We start from the raw sequence: 20,748 nt of genomic DNA on the forward strand, positions 1-20,748 counted from the left end.
AACAGCTTCAACTCTTCTGGGAAGGCTGTCCACAAGGTTTAGGTGTGTGTCTATGGGAATGTCTGACCATTCTTCCAGAAGCGCATTTGTGAAGTCAGGCACTGATGTTGGACGAGAAGGCCTAGCTCGCAGTCTCCACTCTAATTCATCCCAAAGGTGTTCTATCTGGTTGAGGTCAGGACTCTGTGCAGGCCAGTCAAGTTCCTCCACCCCCAAACTCGCTCATCCATGTCTTTATGGACTGTTTTGTGCACAGGTACTCAGTCATGTTGGAACAGGAAGGGGCCATCCCAAAACTGTTCCCACAAAGTTGGGAGCATTAAATTGTCCAAAATGTCTTGGTATGCTGACACCTTAAGAGCTCCCTTTGCTGAAACTTAGGGGCTAGGCCCAACCCCTGAAAAACAACCCCACATCATAATCCCCCCTCCACCAAATGATTTGGACCAGTGCACAAAGCAAGGTCCATAAAGACATGGATGAGTGACTTTGGGGTGGAGGAACTTGACTGGCCTGACCTCAACCCAATAGAACACCTCTGGGTGCGAAGAGTGTGAGCCAGGCCTTCTCGTTCAGCATCTGGAAGAATGGTCAACCATTCCAATAGACACTCTCCTAAACCTTGTGGACAGCCTTGAAGCCTATGGACTAAGACTGGGATGCCATTAAAGTTCATGTGCATGTAAAGGCAGGCGTCCCAATACTTCTGGTAATATAGTGTATGTAATTTGTGAAGTATTTTCGAACGGCTCCGAGTGTCACCGGCACCTCCGCACGTCTGGCCAAATGTGGTACAACACACCGCAGAGGCTTGAATCCTGCTCGTTTTGCAAGACAACACTCGCAAACCGAGTCAGGATTTAAAAAAAAAATAATAGCTCGTATTGCAAAACGCTCATTAATCACGTTACTTGCAACCCGAGGCTCCACCGTTTTATTCAGTTTATATATATATATATATATATATATATATATATATATATATATATATATATATATATATATATATATATATATAGCCTTGAAAAAGTATTCATACCCCTTGAAATTTTCCACCGTTTGTCATGTTACAAACAAAACGTAAATGTATTTTATTGGGATTTTATGTGATAGACCAACACAAAGTGGCACATAATTGTGTCGTGAAAGGAACATGATAAATGGTTTCCAAAATTCTGTACAAATAAATATATGAAAAGTGTGATGTACATTTGTATTCAGCCCCCCTGAGTCAATACTTTGTAGAACCCTTTTCACTGCAATTACAGCTGCAAGTCTTTTTGGGATTGTCTCTGCAAAATATCTCAAGCTCTGTCAGATTGGATGGAGAGCGTCTGTGAACAGCAATTTTCATGTCTTGGCACAGATTCTCAATTGGATTTAGGTCTGGACTTTGACTGGGCCATTCTAACACATGAATATGCTTTGATCTAAACCATTCCATTGTAGCTCTGGCTGTATGTTTAGGGTTGTTGTCCTGCTGGAAGGTGAACCTCAGCCCCAGTCTAAAGTCTTTTGCAGACTCTAATGCCGCGTACACACAGTCGGATTTTTCGACTGGACTTTTCGATGGACACCGACGGACCAAATCCGGTAAAAATTCCGATCGTGTGTGGACTTCACGGGACTTTTCCAGTCACAAATCTTTAGACTTTAGATTTGGAACATCAAATCTTTACGTCGTAACTCCGCCGGACCCAGAAATCCGCTCATCTGTATGCTAGTCCGACAGACAAAAAAACAACGCTAGGGCAGCTATTGGCTACTGACTATCAACTTCCTTATTTTAGTCCGGTGTATGTCATCATGTACGAATCCATCGGACTTTTAAAAACCATTTATCATTTTCCTTCCACTTCACAATTATGTGCCACTTTGTGTTGGTCTATTACATAAAATCCCAATAAAATACATTTACGTTTTGGTTCTAACATGACAATATGTGGAAAATTTCAAAGGGTATGAATACTTTTTCAAGGTACTGTATATATGATTTTTTTTTTTTTTCTTTCAAAGTTGGAGAAAAGCTTTAAAGAATACTTTAGTGAAACAGAAGAACAGTTGAGTTAAGGCTGTTTTAATTGTCAGTTGTGTACTTTATCCGCCCATGTACGGAGGCGTGTGTTTGTTTATATATAGGTATAGCCGTCTATACCTCCTTATATAACACTGCACACAAGTCACTGCCTGGTACATGTCCACAGACTGATGTTTGTTCAGACGGTGACGTTCTTTTCAAATATTGACATAAACCTTTATAATGTCAGCGGGAGTCCTTTCAGAATATAAAAAAAAAAAACTAAAACACATCAGATATCTTTAACCACTTCAGCCCCAGGAGGATTTGCCCCCTTAATGACTCATCACTGTGCTGCTTCTCCTTTCACTGTCCATTCACAGCTGGGAGGGGAGGTCCATGATGACCTGAGCTCAGAGGAAATGGTTTGAATTGTGTAGGGACAATGTATGATCCTTAATGATTCACACTACAGGATACATTAATAGTGGTTAATAATAATGCACATGCATACAGTGGAGATATAAAAAGTCTACACACCCCTATTAAAATGTCAGGTTTCTGTGATGTAAAAAATGAGGCAAAGATAAATCATTTCAGAACTTTTCCCACCTTTAATGTGACCTATAAAACTGCACAACTCAAGTGCAAACAAACTGAAATCATTTAGGGGGAGGGGTAAAAATAAAAAGCTAAAATAATATGGTTGCCTAAGTGTGCACACCCTCTTATAACTGGGGATGTAGCTGTGTTCAGAATTAAGCAATCGCATTCAAACTCATGTTAAATAGGAGTCGGTACACACCTGCCATCATTTAAAGTGCCTCTGTTAAAGTTCAGCTGTTCTAGTAGGTCTTTCCTGACATTTTCTTAGTCGCATCCTACAACAAAAGCCATGGTCTACAGAGAGCTTCCAAAGCGTCAGAGGGATCTCATTGTTAAAAGGTATCAGTCAGGAGAAGGGTACAATTTTTTTTCAAAGGCATTAGATATACCATGGAGCACAGTGAAGACAGTCATTATCAAGTGGAGAAAATATGGCACAACAGTGACATTACCAAAAACTGGGTGTCCCTCCAACGTTGATGAGAAGAAAACTGGTCAGGGAGGCTGCCAAGAGGCCTACAGCAACAATAAAGGAGCTGCAGGAATATCTGGCAAGTACTGGCTGTGTGGTACATGTGACAACATCCCGTATTCTTCATATGTCTGGGCTATGGGGTAGAGTGGCAAGGCGGAAGTCTTTCCTTACAAAGAAACATCTAAGCCCGGCTAAATTTTGCAAAAACACATCTGAAGTCTCCCAAAAGCACGTGGGAAAATGTGTTATGGTCTGATGAAACCAAGGTTGAACTTTTTGTCCATAATTCCAAAAGATAAGTTTGGCGCAAAAACAACACTGCACATCACCAAAAGAACACCATACACACTGTGAAGCATGGTGGTGGCAGCATCATGCTTTGGGGCTGTTTTTCTTCAGCTGGAACAGGAGCCTTAGACAGGGTAGACGGAATTATAAACCATTCCAAATACCAGTCAATATTGGCACAAAACCTTCAGGCTTCTGCTAGAAAGCTGAACACGAAGAGGAACTTCATCTTTCAGCATGACAACGACCCAAAGCGTACATCCAAATCAACAAAGGAATGGCTTCACCAGAAGAAGATGAAAGTTTTGGAATAGCTCTGCCAGAGCCCAGACCTGAATCCCATTGAAAATCTGTGGGGTGATCTGAAGAGGGCTGTGCACAGGAGATGCCCTCACAATCTGACAGATTTGGAGTGTTTTTGCAAAGAAGACGGGCAAATATTGCCAAGTCAAGATGTGCCATGCTGATAGACTCATAGCCAAAAAGACAGAGAGCTGTAATAACATCAAAAGGTGCTTCAACAAAGTATTAGTAAAAGGGTGTGCACACTTATACAACCATATTATTTTATTTTTTTAGTTTTACTTCCCTCCACCTAAAGGATTTCAGTTTGTTGTTCAACTGAGTTGTACAGTTTATAGGTCAGATTAAAGGTGGAAAAAGTTCTGAAATTATTTATTTTTGTCTCATTTTTTTACATCACAGAAACCTGACATTGTAACAGGGGTGTGTAGAATTTTCATATCCGCTGTATATATAAGTTTGCATATATCAATTATGATAATTGTTGATATAGTTGTATCCTCCCTTTTTATATAAGTAGCTAAGATGGCGTTTTTGAAAATCCCACCAGGATGTATACCAGCCCCCGGGACATGTCAATGTGTGCTAATGTCGTGTTACGTGTGTTGCCTTTGATAAAAAAAAAACCCTATAAAGGGGTATCTGAATATTTATGAGATCAAAGCATACTTTGACAGCCTTGTATGTGTGCTCTCCATAATTATGTCATGTAATTGTGTAACAAATTAAACATGGTTTGGAGCTCTCAGTCTGCAGGTTGATTTTACAGGTTTCCTATAAGCTAGGGAATGTGAGATATAAATCTCTGATCAGAATGATGCCAACCATCAGACTAAGGACATCTAGTGGCAGAAAATAGGTACTGTAGGGGAAATGTCTCCATTGAAGAAGAATGTTGTATTAAAAGAGGGGTTTTAACTTATTTTTTAATGGGCTATCTGGAGGTGTTCTGTACAAAGATATGGTATACAGACCCCCCCCAATGTAATTTCCTGCTTGTGTGATTGGCTGACTGATTTTCCAAGGAGTCTGATTTCAGGGATCCCCTGCAACAAAAAGGTCATTTTTTTGGTGAAATACTCCCAATAGGAACACTTGCATTTTGCCTGATCTGCTTCTGGGGGATCATTAACCACTTCAGCCCCGGAAGATTTGGCTGTTGAATGACCAGGCCATTTTTTGCGATATGGCGCTGCGTCGCTTTAACTGACAATTGCGCGGTCGTGCGATGTTGCACCCAAACAAAATTGACGTCTTTTTCCCACACATAGAGCTTTCTTTTGGTGGTATTTGATCATCTCTGCAGTTTTTATTTTTTGCACTACAAACAAATAAAAAACACAATATCTTGTACTTTTTGCTATAATAAATATCCCCATTTTTTAAAAAAAAAGTCAGTCATCGCAACAATTGGCCACGAGCATCGGCACCCCCGCAGTGCAGGCGGCGCGCCTGTGCCTGCTATCCCGCTCATGGGATCGTGCCAACCTGCTGCAGTATAATGACGGCGGCTGGTCGACAAGCGGTTAAGAGAATTTTGGGAATTCGTTTTTGTTTTGATTCATACTTACCTAGGTGGATGTTGCATCTGTCCCCCATGCAACACTGCCGATCGCTTGGTTCTTGTAGCTCCCTGAGCAGAGAGCTGCGTACTGTCAGTCACTGCTCTCTGCTCTGCCCTCGCTCACTGGAGTGCTGGGCTATGGAGGGGGCGGGAGTGGCCGGCCAGTGTGTTTCTTTTTCATGCATTTTACAGCGTTCCAGTACAGGCCAGTGCAGGAAAAATGCAGCATGTTCTACTTTTTTTTCTTCTGGAACTGCGAGCACTGGTGTGAACTATGCCATTGAAAACCATATAACCTACTTTCCATGCGTTTTTGATGCAGAAAACATGTGGTGTGAGCTGGCCCTCAAGGGGGCTGGGGGATCGACTGATGTATTTAGATATTTCGTTTTGGATAGAGGTACTGCCGGTTCACACAGGGGCGGCACAGCTTGCAGGCCAACTCTTAGAGGCGACCTGCACACAACTTCAGCAGCGACTTGCAAAACGACTTCTGTATAGAAGTCTATGCAAGTCGCCTGAAGTCGCCCCAAAAATAGTACAGGAACCTTTTTCTAAGTCGGAGCGACTTGCGTTGCTCCTATTAGAACGGTTCCGTAGTACAGAACGGGACGCGACTTGTCAGACGGCTAGGTCGCCTGACAAGTCGCCCCTGTGTGAACCGGGGCGTAAGGAAAAGTTAAAATTTTTGTTGTGTTTTTTTTTCTTTGAAGAGATTACCATTTACTTCCTGTCCTGTAGACGCAACAAGAAAGATTTCTCCTTCCTGTCCTGTGACCAAAACCTTTTTGGATTTCCCATCATTTATAATCTTGGTTACAATGGTCACCTGTTTAAAAAGAGAGGGTGATTCTCCCCAGCGGGGATACCACAGTAAAAACCTGGCAGAGGGTGTAACGTCCCACCCTTCCATCCAAAAACTACAAAAAAGTTTTGCCAGTTGCTACAATTTATGACAAATGTTCTACATTTTATAGCTCGTTGTAATTTTGTGCCACACTATAAATGTCTCTTCATAGTCTTGGGGTACATATTGTTACTTTATTCTTTATTTAACATTGTGAGTTTGGCACGTTTTTTTTTTTTTTTTTTTTACCTAAGTTTAGAAGGTTCTGTTTTAGTATCTGATGACCATTTGACCGAGGACATTTTTTTTGTTTTGTAATAGTGCCGTGCCTCCACAGGTAATAGGTGATTGTCCCACCCGCCCCCCTCTCTGATTGGCTGCGTTCTCTCTTGCAGACACCGTGGCTGGCTGGCTCGTCGCCTCTGTTATGTGCTGTTTGTCCAGGAACGGGACGTCAACAAGGCCATGTTCTGCAGCAATATGGCGGAGGCGGTGCTGAACCAGAGCAGGTGAGGTCACCAGGACCGGTGTAATGGGGATGTCAAGTAAGACATTAACGGTCAGCTCTTCCCAGAGCCAACATAAATATTTTATAGCAGTAGTTTTTTTTTTTTTTTTTTTTTTTTGCGTAGAAGAATTAGTGCGTGTTTATCCAAAATGTTTTTTTTTGTCTTTATTTTGGGGTTACCAGAGAAGGGTTGGAATCGCAGGCTTTTTTTTTTTTTTTTTTGCTTAGGACCTATGTTTTTATAAAGTTTGAGAATGCCAAACCAAAGATCTAAGGCAAGGGTAATGAATTAAAATTCAAAAAGGTCTGGTTGCTAAAATTTTCTTCCAGCCATCGTCCAAATTTCTATGCTATAAATCAGAAAGATTGTAGTCCTTGTGTGTCTATCAAAAATATATTGTGTTCCCCCATTAGGGTGCCGCCTTAGATCAGGTGTCCCTCCATCAGCGTGCCCCCTTTAGATCAGGTGTCTCTCCATTAGCATGCCCCCTTTAGATCAGGTGTCCCTCCATCAGCGTGCCCCCTTTAGATCAGGTGTCCCTCCATCAGCGTGCCCCCTTTTAGAACAGGTGTCCCTCCAGCAGCGTGCCCCCTTTAGATCAGGTGCCCCCCACCCCGTCTGCTTGCACCCTTAGATCAGGTGTACCTCCATCAGCATGCCCCCATTAGATCAGGTGTCCCTCCATCAGCGTGCCCCCTTTAGATCAGGTGCCCCCCCCCCCGTCTGCGTGCCCCCTTGGACCGCGTGTTCCCTGTCAGTTTCATTTATAGATCTGTTGTGATCAAGCATAATGCATCTAGAGATTGGTAGAGCCCATAAACGTGAATTGTGTACCTGTACTTGATAAATATGTTCCTGGCAGGCAGGCAGGGGCCAGGAACAGGGCGGAGAAGCTTGCTGCAGGGTGCAGGGCACACTCGTGACGTCCTTGATTGCTAGGACTCTGGCCAGTGGGGATCCGGTGCTGCAGACTGGCGGGCTGATGGTCTGGATGGGAGTGTCACTCAGTCCGGGTCCAGACCCCGGTCCACCCTTTTATGACCACTGATCTAAGGGCTCATTCACTCGTGAGGTTGGGGGGTTGGGTGTGCAGAACAACCCCACAGCTGGGTGGTGCTTATACCCCCCCCCAGCTGCTACACCCTCTAGCTGCAGAGGCAGCAAGCGGGAGTGTACATATGTCCCGGCACTTGGCTTTGGGGCCACGGCAGGAATTATACCCCCTGTCGCTTTCAGTGGACATATTGCCGGTCAGTGAATGGGGCCATTCTGCAAATACCCTGCAACCGCGGGATTCAAGCACCTTCACCACCTGTCAAATGCTTTCCAAAGAGCGATCCCAACGCTCAATGTTTTGCCCATTTTTAGACGTCCTGTCTTCACTAAAAGAAGGAAAAATCTGCAGGAGATATCCCGATATCAACACATATTGTGTCTACTCACAATAAATGATTCATGGTCTCCTTCCCCACCAGGGTGAGAGAAGCCATAGAAGCCGTGGCGGCTGAGGCCAGTCCCACTGGAACTGCAGACCCCAAGTCTACTAACAAAGTCAAGAGGAAAGCCAAGTACATCCTGCAGGAGATGGTGGCATCTGTATCCCCAGCATTGATCAGGTCCGGGCTTGTGTCTCACGTAAAGTATTGCAAATTCTGATTTAACCCTCTGCACACTGCTGTACACTTCTACATATTTCTAGCACACTTTTGCATAAAAACAGGGATTCTTGGTTCACATATATGGCGAAACACATTCAAGCCAGACAACTTTGTCACCATGGTACAGTTTGGGGAAAGCTACAGACTCCAGTCTGGTCACTGACCTTCATCATGGAGAGATGTCTGTGCTCAAATCCAAATAGCATTCATATGTAACACACTATGGATATGACCCAAGTATTGTTCTAGGAGGGCTAATTTGGGGGGTGTTCTAGGAGTTGTGGATTTGGGGGATTTGTGCTGGGAGAAGAGGATTTGTGTTAGAAGGCAGGATTTGGGGGGTTTGTGCCATAAAAGTATAATGGTGGAGGGGAAATATTTGGGGAGGGGGATTGTGCTAGTAACGATGACTGGGGGGGGTGTATTTGTGTTAGGAGGGGACATTTGTGGGGGGTTGTGCTAGGATGGGGGATTGGGGAGGGGAATTTGTGCTTTAGGGGGGGGGGGTTTAAAGTGAGGAGAGACGATTTGTGCTTGGAGGGGAACTTTGAGGGGTGGTGGATTAGTGTTAGGAGGGGGGAATTCAGCAATTTGGCATGTACATCCTGGGCACTAGATGACCTTATCTTGGCACTGGTATGATCATATGTTAAGGCTGGGTTCACACTGGTGAGAACACAGACATCGTATGTGATCCGCACCGCATTGCTGTGCAGTTCACATGCGATGCGGATTCAGCCATTCAGTTTGTATGGCTGAATTAGCATCACTTTCGGACCAAAATAGTACAGGACCCTTTTTTTTGGTCCGCACTGGAATCGGATTGTATGATCGTATGGCTAATTCACAATCATGAGATCACAACCTTTAGGCTCCTCCTGTTATGTACAGTAAATTTTATTTGGATTTGAACCCAGACATCTCTTCATTTCTGTTGCATCGTATAAAGTCTGACACACGCTTATATGAGCTTTATCACTAATCCTGGCCATCTTAACCAATCTTATCCATTAGTGATGAGCTTGTTAGACGAGGATCCAAACCCACGTGTGCAAGGCCGCCAGGAAGCTGTCACCTGTACTGGGTCAATCATTTGCAGCCAGGACGTTCCCCTTTAACCAGGGGAATGCCGTGGCCACAGGTGATTTGCCCGTACAGGTAACAGCTTCCTGGTGGGCTCACTCACACACGTGGGTTTGGATCCTCTTATTAACATGCCCAAGCTCACTGCTAACTATGGACATAGCAAGATGTGTTCATAGGTCTAAGCCATTTGTTGGTCAACTTGAAAACTATAGAGGGCCTTCAAGTGTGGTCCTTGACACTTCTAGAGAGCTACACAATGGCAGCACATTTTCGCACCTCAATGCCAAAAAATTTTGGTTATGCTGCATTTTTTTTTTTCAGCGTATCGCAGTGCACACTGAGGAAGTTGGAGTAAAATATCCCCCAGCTTTGGTGCCAGTGAGTGCAATAATAACCCCCAGTATTGGTGTCAGTGCAATGATAACCCCCAATAGTGGTGTCAGTGGATGCAATAGTAGCCCCCAATACTGGTGTCAGTACTATTCACTTTTCCCCAACATAGGTGTTCATGGCAGTAAAAGTTAACGCTCCTGTGATGAACAGGTCCTGAGGAACTCTTGGGATGAGGGGATGGGACAATAATCCAATTTTTATTCCCTTACAGGCTAACAGGCTGGGTGCTCCTGAAGCTCTTCAATGGCTTCTTCTTGAACATTCAGATTCACAAGGGGCAATTAGAGATGGTAAAGAAAGCGGCCACAGAGGTAGGTTGGCCTTTGCCAGCGTATGTTTGTTTTGTTTTTCTGTTTTCATCCACGTTGTTCTCCGCACCTCTCACAACCTAACGTCTCTCCCCTTTTTGTCTTCAACCTGTAGATGAAGGTTCCACTCGTCTTCCTCCCCGTTCACAAATCGCACATCGACTACCTTCTCCTCACATTCGTCTTGTTCTGCCACAACATTAAAGCGCCCCATATTGCAGCAGGGAACAACCTCAACATCCCCATTTTCAGGTCTGTACCGGCCCCTTCCATAAATAATCAGCCTTTCATTTTGGTGACTGTTTGCCCTATTTCACAGCTGTGTCTTTTTGTATAAACGGGAAGAAAATTTCCTGTTATAAGGCTGTTTTCTTTCCAGGTCGAATTCTTTTATTCATAATGAATCAGGAAAATACTACTTTATGACAACTAAATGGAGATGGTGTTAATAGGATATAAAATATTATCTACTATGATTGTCGGCTCCATCTAGTGGCCATAATGAAGTATTTTCTTGAACCCCTCCTTTTTTTTTTTTTTTTTTTTTTTTTTTTTTTTTTTTTTTGAGTGAATGAATAACAATTGAGCTAGAGAGTAAACAAATGTAAGTCCAATGGGCCCTACCAATCACAGTGGTGATGGGTGGAGACTGGCAGCCAAGGCTAGAGCCCCGACATGTCCTGGGAAAGGGTGACAACGCTGCCGATGATAGAAAGGCAGGTTTGTCACCCTTTTACAGGAAGTGGCTGGAGTTACCTTTTTGTTTTTTTTAATAAGAGCTAGAGCTAGTCTAATAAATGAATGAAAGCCTCAAGGGGACTAGAGATTGGCTGCTAGACCCCTTCCCTGTCACATGGGAGGAAGTCTCTTTAACCACTTGTCTACCAAGGTATGTTTATAAATAGAATTATAGACAAGCGGTTAAATGAAGCTCACTGCTGCTGCAGCTGTGAGCCTGGTACTGGCTTTAAATAGCTGGCTGATCACTTTTATCATGCTCTCAAAGTGCCCCCAATGTCTCCATAAAGAGGACCTGTCACCCTTGCTATAAAGTTCTAAAATAAAAGTGTAATAAAAAAAAAATATATATTGCAAGTGGGCACGCTCATGAAACGCATCAATTTTTGATGACGTCGTCCCCCTTTTGCCAACCATCCACTGTGTTCCAAGCTTCGCTCTGAGGCCGCTCTTCCGGAGCCGGCCTTTACATCATTCGGAAGATCCCCGGTCATCATACACAGCACAGATCTTGTCACAGGATGTGGGAATGTCATCTCGACTTTCTGATACCATGCTTTTAATTTATATACCACATGTGAGTTGATCCCACGTTGTCTATTAAATTGATTTAAAAAAAAACGACTGCACCCAGAGGTGCCTCTCCACTTGTGCTTTTTTTCAGCTCCTTGGAATATGGTTTCTTCCCTTAATTGATGGCAGCCTTGTGTGCTTCCTGTGGACGTTTTTTTCCCTCTCCCAATACCACTACATAGCTGATTTGCCTGTGTATGCCAGATAGACTATATTGTCAATTACTAGCAGATTTGTATTGGGACTTTTATGATCTCTGTGTTGATGCGCCTATACTTGTGTTCATAAATGAGTGCACCCCAACTGATTTGTCAGAAAACCTTTTACTTTCCTTTCAACATTTTCTATGGGACATTACAAAATACATACTAATGCGGGCCATTGATTGCAACCAACATTTTGCACACACAAAAAAGTATTTTTCCTAACAAATTCATTCAAGACCATGTTGCAAAAATGAATACACCCCAATGCAAGTCTTAAGGCCCATACACACAATATGAAAATCGGAAGTAAAATTTCATCTGAATGATCTGCCAATTTTCGGATCGTTGGTACGGTGCTTTCAACAGCCGATTCCGGTTTTTCATCTAACAAAAGCTGGATGTGCAGACTATAAAATTTTTGTCGTACGTGAACTCTACGTTCGATTTCCGTATAATTAGTATGGTTTTTCGAAAAAAAACGTAAGAGCAAGACTACGCATGCTCAGAAACAAAATAATGCATACAAAACTATTCAACACATTACGTCACTTCTAAAGTTGTATTCTGTCGTACGAGAATTCTCGTATGGTGAATAATCTCTTCACTTTCCACATGAGACTAGCATGCCACAAAAAATGGCACAAAAAAAACAGACGATCGTCCGAAAATCTGATCGTGTGTACGAGGCTTAAAGTATAACTAAAGGCAAAACTTTTTTTTCTTTTCTTTTTTTTTTTTTTTTTGTGAGATAATGTATGCATTATATATATATATATATATATAATGTGTATATATCTCACAAAAGTGATTACACCCTTCACATTGTTGTAACAACATTGTTGTGACAACACTAAAGAAATGACACTTTGCTATAATGTAAAGTAGTGAGTGTACAGCTTTTATAACAGTGTAAATTTTCTGTCCCCTCAAAATAACTCAATATATATGTAAATATATAACACAAAAAAAAAAAAAATATATATATATATATAATATTTTTTTTTTTTTTTTTTTGTGGGAGGAGGGGGGGTTTACAGTAATTTCTAGCAAAAATGCAGATTTTATCATGTGTGCAAAAAATAATTTTAATTGCCCCGGTAGGCAAGTGGTTTAGCATTTGCTAACAAAAAATTTCATATTTGTGTTAGTTTGTGTGAATATATAATATATGCTCTTGCAAACTAGGAATAAACTGCTGCTTTCTTATTGGACAGTACTTTGATTCGCTTGTTGGGCGGGTTCTTTATTCGGCGAAAGCTCGATGAAACCCCAGATGGCAAAAAAGACATTCTGTACAGATCCTTGTTAAACGGGGTAGGTACAAAAGTAGCCTTACTTTCAGAATAATGTTGTCCACCTTCTCATTTACGAATAGCATTGTTCACTTTCTTACTTGTCATGCTGTATAGTTGAATATTTTTTTAAATGTTTCAGAACATAATTGTCTTCTTATTGGCCGTTTGTTGTAGTTGAATGTTTGGGAAGATCATTGTTTTCTCATTGGCCGTGTCTCTTAGTTAAATGTTTTTGGGAATATTAGTGTCTTTTCATTGGCTGTTTCTCTTAGTTCAATGTTTTTGGAATGTTTAGGAATATAATTTTCTTCTCATTACCCATGTCTCATAGTTAAATGTTTTTGGAATATTTGGGAATATCAGTTTTCTCATTGGCTGTGTTTCATAATTAAATGTTTTTGGAATTCTTGGGAATATTCTTGTCTTCTCATTCGCCGTGTCTCGTAGTTAAATGTTTTTAGAATTTTTGGGAATAATAGTGTCTTTTCATTAGCCGTTTCTCTTAGTTAAAAGCTTTTGGAATGTTTTGGAATATCATTGTCTTCTCATTGGCTGGGTCTCGTAGTTAAATGTTTTTGGAATGTTTGGGAATAGCATTGTCCATCTACTTATTAGCCATGCCTTGTAGTTAAATGTTTGGGGAAAAACATTATCCTCCTTATTAATGGCTGTGCCTTGTAATAGAATGTTTTATATTTGGTAATAATGTTGTGCACCTTCTTGTTGGCCGTGTCTTCCAGTACATTGAACAGCTCCTTTGCAAGCATCAGTTCTTGGAAATCTTTCTGGAAGGAACTCGCTCTCGCAGTGGCAAGACCTCGTGCGGCAGAGCCGGCATCCTGTCCGTCATCGTGGACACTCTGTGCAACAGCTCCGTCCCCGATGTTCTTGTCATACCCGTGGGGATATCTTATGACCGTATAATCGAGGGGCATTATAACGGCGAACAACTGGTGAGTACCAAGTTTCATTTTAATAGTTTTTTTGTTTTGGTTTTTGAACTTGTAAGGTTGACATGGGTAGTTTTGTTTTCTAAGGTAATAATTTGTCACTATTCTCTGACCCTTTCTCATTTTTTTAATACAATATACCAGTTTCTGTGGTGCTCTTATGCTTACAATACAAAATGGTCACCAGAATGACCATAACTCAAATGTAATTGTGGGACTTGCACAATGCAGCTTGTACCAAGCCTCGATAATGCAGCATATCTCAATGAGACACCCAAAATTACCAGAATCCTTGTCTAAGAGCAGCTACCAAAAAAGCAGCTTCTCAATGAATTACAGTTTTTGGGTGGGAGCAACCACAGTGGAGTTTTTTTGGCTTCTTTAACCCCTTCATGACTCCAATCTGTTACATTGCTGTCATTGATTTGTGATAAAGAACCAATCCGCGTGGTTTCTGACTATGTAATCATAACAGCCAATCGTGATGAAGGCATGAACACACAAAACCACTTCTAGCGCTCCAAATCTTGCCACTTGTCCGGTGTGCAGTGAACACTGAATCACAAAGATGATATCAGTCAAGAATGCTCAGCCGATGCTGCCCCTCCTCAGACCAGAGAATCCAATAAAAACTACAAAAAAAATACACCGGAGAGCGCAAACGCCTAGTGCATTACCAGGGATTTATTGAAAGACAAAAATATGAGTAAAGATGAATACTCACAAAGGTAGAAGATTAAGAGCAGGAAACATAATGAGATGCAATCCAACCCAAGAATCATGTAGCCTAACCGGCGATGCCACTATGCTGGTGTGCTGTTGCGTTTCAGGGGCGTGCCACCTTTTTTAGAGCTTAGCTGACCAGCACAATTAACAGAAAATATAGTGTATATACATACTCTCTTATATACTGTATATACTCTTTCCTAACCTCTGTACCACCCCCTGAAGGGGCAGAAGCAAGGCCACAGACAGGGTCAGGGTCTATGATGGCTGTGGCTTCAGCAGAGCAGAGAATTCTCTGCATAGAAAAAATCGTGAAAATACTTTGTCAAGATCACAAGGGGGGAAAAAAATCGAGATAATGATTCTTAACGATTAATCGTGCAGCTCTAATGTGTAGTAATAAACAATTTCTCTAGATTGAATAAGTGATGGTCCAAGGGAGAACATTGCTTCATGTCCTCAGATAGTGTATGCAATGGCCACTGGAACGCAAGCCAGTGCCAGACTGGAAGTGCGTCACGCCAGCTTCCGGTCATCTGCATTCTAAGGCTTGTTGGTCAGTGGGAATAAGAAGAAATGACATAGCACTCCTGTGGTCAGTAGGAATAGTGCTTTATTGCTGGTATCAGTAGGAGGGATAGTGCCCCATCCTTGGTGTCAGTGGGAGAAATAGTGCCCCATCATTGGTGTCAGTGGGAGGAATAGTGCCCCATCCTTGGTGTCAGTGGGAGAAATAGTGCCCCATCCTTGGTGTCAGTGGGAGGAATAGTGCCCCATCCTTGGTGTCAGTGGGAGAAATAGTGCCCCATCCTTGGTGTCAGTGGGAGAAATAGTGCCCCATCCTTGGTGTCAGTGGGAGAAATAGTGCCCCATCCTTGGTGTCAGTGGGAGAAATAGTGCCCCATCCTTGGTGTCAGTGGGAGGAATAGCTCCCCATTAGAGCTGCACGATTCTGGCTAAAATGAGAATCATGATTTTTTTTTTGCTTAGAATAAAGAACAACGATTCTCGCGGTGTAACATCGTCTTTCATATTATGCAAAAAAAAATGTTCTAACCTTACTGTATAGTTGTTTTTTTTTTTAATTAAAGTGTATTCTTTCCAAAAACTCATTGCCCGACGATTACAACCCATTCTGCCCACAATTATTGACTCGGACCAGACTGGGTTTATGGCAGGGAGGGCCACAAATGTGAATTTACATAGGTTATATACTAACATCCACGCCTCACATCTTAATATGGGTACCAGGGTTGTGGCCTCCCTGGACATAGAGAAGGCCTTCTACACTGTTGAGTGGCCTCTTCTGTGGGAGGTACTTCGTAAGTTGGGTTTTCAATTGATATTCATTACATGGATACAGGTTTTATATAGCTATCCTACAGCTGCAGTAAGACTGGGGGGAGGGTTGTCATCCCCTTTTTCTTTATATAGGGGCACTTGCCAGGGCTACCCTCTATCTCCGGCCCTTTTTGCCATTGCGATGGTGGCGGAGGCTCTTCGCATCCCTCTGAATATCAAGAAGTTGCTAGTTGGTTGGCTGGAGAAGAAGGTAGCCCTATATGCGGATGACCTCCTCTTGTTCCTAAACGAGGCTGGTCCTTCCTTTATAGGGTGCTCTACAGATATTAAATTCCTTTTTGTCCATTACCAGGTTGAAGGTTAACTGAACAAAATCATTGTTATTTCCAATAGATATTGAAGCTCGAAATACAGCTCCTTCTAATATCCCATTATAGTGGGTAGAGAATTTTAAGTACCTCGGAGTAGTGATATCTCAGCAGACTTCAGAGTTCATTTCTTTGAATTTGGCCCCAGTTTTGAGTGACATGCGGTTGAAGGCATTGGAATCTTTACCGTTATCCCTATTGGGATACATTAATCTTCTGAAAATGAAAATTATTCCAAAATTTACTTACTATTATAGACATTCTCCTCAGTGGATCCCTAGATTATTTTTGTAAGACTTAATCAACTATTTTCCTCTTTTTTTATGGGGCCCAAAAAAACCGAGATATAAATTGACAACTTTGATGCGCCCCTGTAATCAATGCTTACTACTATTCGAGCTTGGGGGGCTGGCCTTGGATGTGAGCATTATCCTAGAGCAGCAATTTCTCCAAATGCCCCCCCCCCCGGTTGAATCCTACTTTACACCATTGTTCTATAAATTACCTGAACCTATTGTATGGACTAAGTATGTTAAGTTGGTTTCTCGGATTGTAATTAATCAGAAGTTATCCTCTTTCGCTTCACTTACCTTAAATTGTCAGACAGGCATTTAGGGCAAGAAATGAAGATAGTTTTGAATAGGATATATGGAGGATAATATGTACAATGTAGGAACTTGCCACCTTTAACTGTCATTGTACTGCCTTCCCTTTGCATTAATTATGCATAGAGAGAGAAGCACAGATACTTTTAGCATCTTGCTTCATCATGATTGGCTGTTGTGGAAAATAAAAATTTCCCTCTGTGCCCCTAGGGCCCCCCTACTGTACTAATTGGGCCAAGGCCTAGCACAGGAGGGCCAGCTCCACCCCCATCAGCAGCCCAGCACATACCAGTTTATGCCCATGTATAGGTGTATCCTATAGTTGCTTTCTATGGGTAGCTGTATGAAGCAGGGGGTGCTTCTGGAGACTATTTATCTCGCTTTAAGTTTCTGTACGCTCTTTAACTTTACACGGCCAAGTGCATGAGCCCTTAAATCATTTACTGGTTACCATTTCAGGGAAAGCCCAAGAAAGACGAGGGTCTGTGGAGCGTGGCCAGGGGGGTGTTCAGAATGCTGCGCAAAAACTATGGCTGTGTACGAGTAGACTTCGCCCAACCCTTCTCTCTGAAGGTAAGTGACCTCATGCCATGCCGAATCCTCATGCCGTGATTTCTTCCAGTACTGTTTGTGTTTATTTGATGTGATATTTTCTCTATAACTTCAGGAATATCTAGAAAACCAGAGACAGAAGCCATCGCCCGCACCTCTACGTTTAGACCAAGCGCTGCTTCCCGCCATCCTCTCATCCAGGTACAGCTCAGACCGAGAATCCCAGCCATATCTCTTTTCATTATTCTTCCAGCTGTGTGTTAAATGAGACGCCATTTACTCTGATTTCACAATGTACATTACAAGCTGCAGCAAGTCAGATAGAGCCCGCCTCATTTCTTGGCTGCAGGACATCCAGCATCATCTAAGTTTTTCCTCCCCAGGCTGACTGTCCCTGGCCCCCCCCCCCCCCTTTCATTGGATTTCATTTCTTTCAATCATGGAGGCTCAGCATTACATGTGGGCATTGTCTAGACTTGTCTGCATGCAAATACAGCCTAGGAAAGCCCACTCCTCCAGACTGACACCCACCCATCAAGGCATGTAGACATTTGCATAACTTCCGCAGAGCCAGCCCGCTTCTTACATCAGGGCTGAGGGCTCTTGAGAGGAGTGCTTGAGGCACCTTGCCGGCCCTTCCCGCCAGCCATGATCTGCCTGCATTGCATTAAGAAGCACAGAGACCTAGTGATGACACCAATTGATCTAATATAAGTTTATGTGTAATACAAACAGGTTTTTTTTTTTTTTACAAATGTCATGAGCTTGCTGATGAGGAGGAAGGGAGGAACTAGGAAAGGCAACATATAATCAGATTAAACATCACCTTTAAAGTGGTTGTAAACCCTGTTTATAATAAGGCTTACCTGTAGATACTATAAATATCTCCTAAACCTGCACGGTTTAGGAGATATTTACCATATACGCTTGCGTCTACGTCATCGGCGCATGCGCACTGAAGAAACGGCTCAACCGTAAATAGTCCACCTGTGTGTAATTTCATCTCAGTATAAATACGGCTGTTCTGTGAAGCCCTCAAAGGTTTGCTAGAGAACCTTAGTGAACAAACAGTATCATGAAGGCCAAGAAACACATCAGACAGGTCAGGAATAAAGTTGTGGAGAAGTTTATAGCAGGGTTAGGTTATAAAAAAATATCCCAAGCTTTCAACACCTCAGAGAGCACTGTTCAATCCATCATCCGAAAATGAAAAGAGTATGGCACAACTACAAACCTACCAAGACATGGCCTCCACCTAAACTGACAGGCTGGGCAAGGAGAGCATTAATCAGAGAAACAGCTAAAAGGCCCATGGTAACTCAGGTGGGAGAATCTGTCCACAGGACAACTATTATGCCCTGTACACGCGGTCGGATTTTCCGACTGAAAAAGTACGATTGGATTGTGTTGTCGGAAATTCCAATCGTGTGTGGGCTCCATCTGACTTTTTCTGTCGGAATTTCCAACACACAAAGTTTGAGAGCAGGCTATAAAATTTTCCGACAACAAAATCCGATCGGTTAAATTCCGATCGTGTGTACACAAATCCGACGCACAAAGTGCCACACATGCTCAGAATAAATTAAGAGACGAAAGCTATTGGCTACTGCCCCGTTTATAGTCCTGACATACGCGTCTTACGTCACCGTGTTCAGAACGATCGGATTTTCCGTCAACTTTGTGCGATCGTGTGTATGCAAGACAAGTTTGAGCCAACATCCGTCGGAAAAAATCCATGGATTTTGTTGTCCGATCGTTGTACAGGGCATTAGTCATGTACTTCTCAAATCTGGCCTTTATGGAAGAGTGGCAAGAAGAAAGCCATTGTTGAAAGAAAGCCATAAGAAGTTCTGTTTTCAGTTTGCTAGAAGCCATGTGGAGGACACAGCAAATATGTGGAAGAAGGTGCTCTGGTCAGATGAGACCAACATTGAACGTTTTGGCCTAAAAGCAAAATGTTATGTGTGGTGGAAAACTAACATTGCACACATCACCCTGAACACACCATCTCCACCATGAAACATGGTGGTGGCAGCTTCATGTTGTGGGGATGCTTTTTTTCAGCAGGGACAGGGAAGCTGGTCAGAGTTGATGGGAAGATGGATGGAGCCAAATACAGGGCAATCTTAGAAGAAAACCTGTTAGAGTCTGAAAAGACGATACTGGAGCAGAGCTAAACATACAGGCAGAGCTACAACGGAATGGTTTAGATCAAATCATATTCATGTGTTAGACTGGCCCAGTCAAAGTCCAGACCTAAATCCAATTGAGAATCTGTGGCAAGACTTGAAAATTGCTGTTCACAGACGCTCTCCATCCACTCTGGCAGAACTTGAGCTATTTTGCAAAGAAGAATGGGCAAAAATGTCACTCTCTAGATGTACAAAGCTGGTAGAGACATCCCCAAAAAGACTTGGAGCTGTAATTGCAATGAAAGGGGGTTCTACAAAGTATTGACTCCGGGGGGCTGAATACAAATGCACCCCACACTTTTCACATATTTATTTGTAAAAAATATTGAAAACTATTTATCATTTTCCTTCCACTTCACAATTATTTGCCACTTTGCGTTGGTCTATCACATAAAATCCCAATAAAATACATTTACATTTTTGGTTGTAACATGACAAAACATGGGAAATTTCAAGAATACTTTTTCAAGGCACTGTATATTCTGTTTTCATCTTTAGTGCAATTTAGAAAAGTTTTTTTTTTCTTCTGTGTTAGAGCCACAGATGCTGTGAATGAGAGCGTTCTAATCTCTAATCCTGACCTGAAGGTGGACAGCCCAATCAGGAGACAGATAATCTCCAATCTGGCCAATCATGTCTTGTTTAGTAAGTATAGTTAAACTAAAATAATAATTTCAGTCCTTACACTTATATGATTCAGGCTGTGTGTGTACTTTCTAATACTTAAAAAAAAACCTGGGGATATACCATTTGTATGTACTTTAATTGGGGGGGTCTTGTGATTGCTCTGTCCCCTCTTCTCCCCCAGCTATGATGGGTGGTGGAGGGAGATTTTAATACGCTTAGTGGCTTCCACCAATGTCATATATCCAAGGATCTACTTGTCTCCTATTGGGGGTAAAAGCCTTCACTTTTTCTCATGGAAACACAACAGGAAGTGAGAGGAAATCTCTCCAAAGTGAGAAAATTCCCCTCATAGACCGTTGTCACCTGAAAAGGTTTCCCCATTGGAAGATTTTACCTCTAGTTCTGGTTTAGTGACAAGTTTTGGATTTCTTGTCACATCTAGTCCTGTTATGAGGACCACCAGAACAAATGGGAGGGGGGGGGGGGGTGTTTCTCCCCATAGACGGCAATACTAATCTTTATCATATTTGATCTGCCAAGACTTGATCTGCCGAAGCCGG

The 20,748-nt window shown here is 42.4% G+C and overlaps 1 protein-coding gene across 2 annotated transcripts in view; it reads left to right on the forward strand.

Moving 5' to 3' along the window:
* The window catches only part of GPAM (glycerol-3-phosphate acyltransferase, mitochondrial), an 85,023-nt gene that overhangs the window by 23,406 nt on the left and 40,869 nt on the right, over nucleotides 1–20,748 (forward strand). For both annotated transcript variants that reach the window (XM_073595891.1, XM_073595890.1), the window contains 9 exons: nucleotides 6,496–6,609; nucleotides 8,085–8,225; nucleotides 9,958–10,057; nucleotides 10,170–10,306; nucleotides 12,786–12,885; nucleotides 13,607–13,819; nucleotides 17,277–17,390; nucleotides 17,485–17,570; nucleotides 20,097–20,206. In XM_073595891.1, coding sequence (XP_073451992.1) covers nucleotides 6,496–6,609; nucleotides 8,085–8,225; nucleotides 9,958–10,057; nucleotides 10,170–10,306; nucleotides 12,786–12,885; nucleotides 13,607–13,819; nucleotides 17,277–17,390; nucleotides 17,485–17,570; nucleotides 20,097–20,206 — 1,115 coding nt within the window. The remainder of the gene's footprint in view (nucleotides 1–6,495; nucleotides 6,610–8,084; nucleotides 8,226–9,957; nucleotides 10,058–10,169; nucleotides 10,307–12,785; nucleotides 12,886–13,606; nucleotides 13,820–17,276; nucleotides 17,391–17,484; nucleotides 17,571–20,096; nucleotides 20,207–20,748) is intronic.

Source organism: Aquarana catesbeiana, linkage group LG08, assembly GCF_042186555.1.
Source record: "Aquarana catesbeiana isolate 2022-GZ linkage group LG08, ASM4218655v1, whole genome shotgun sequence".
NCBI lineage: Eukaryota > Metazoa > Chordata > Amphibia > Anura > Ranidae > Aquarana > Aquarana catesbeiana.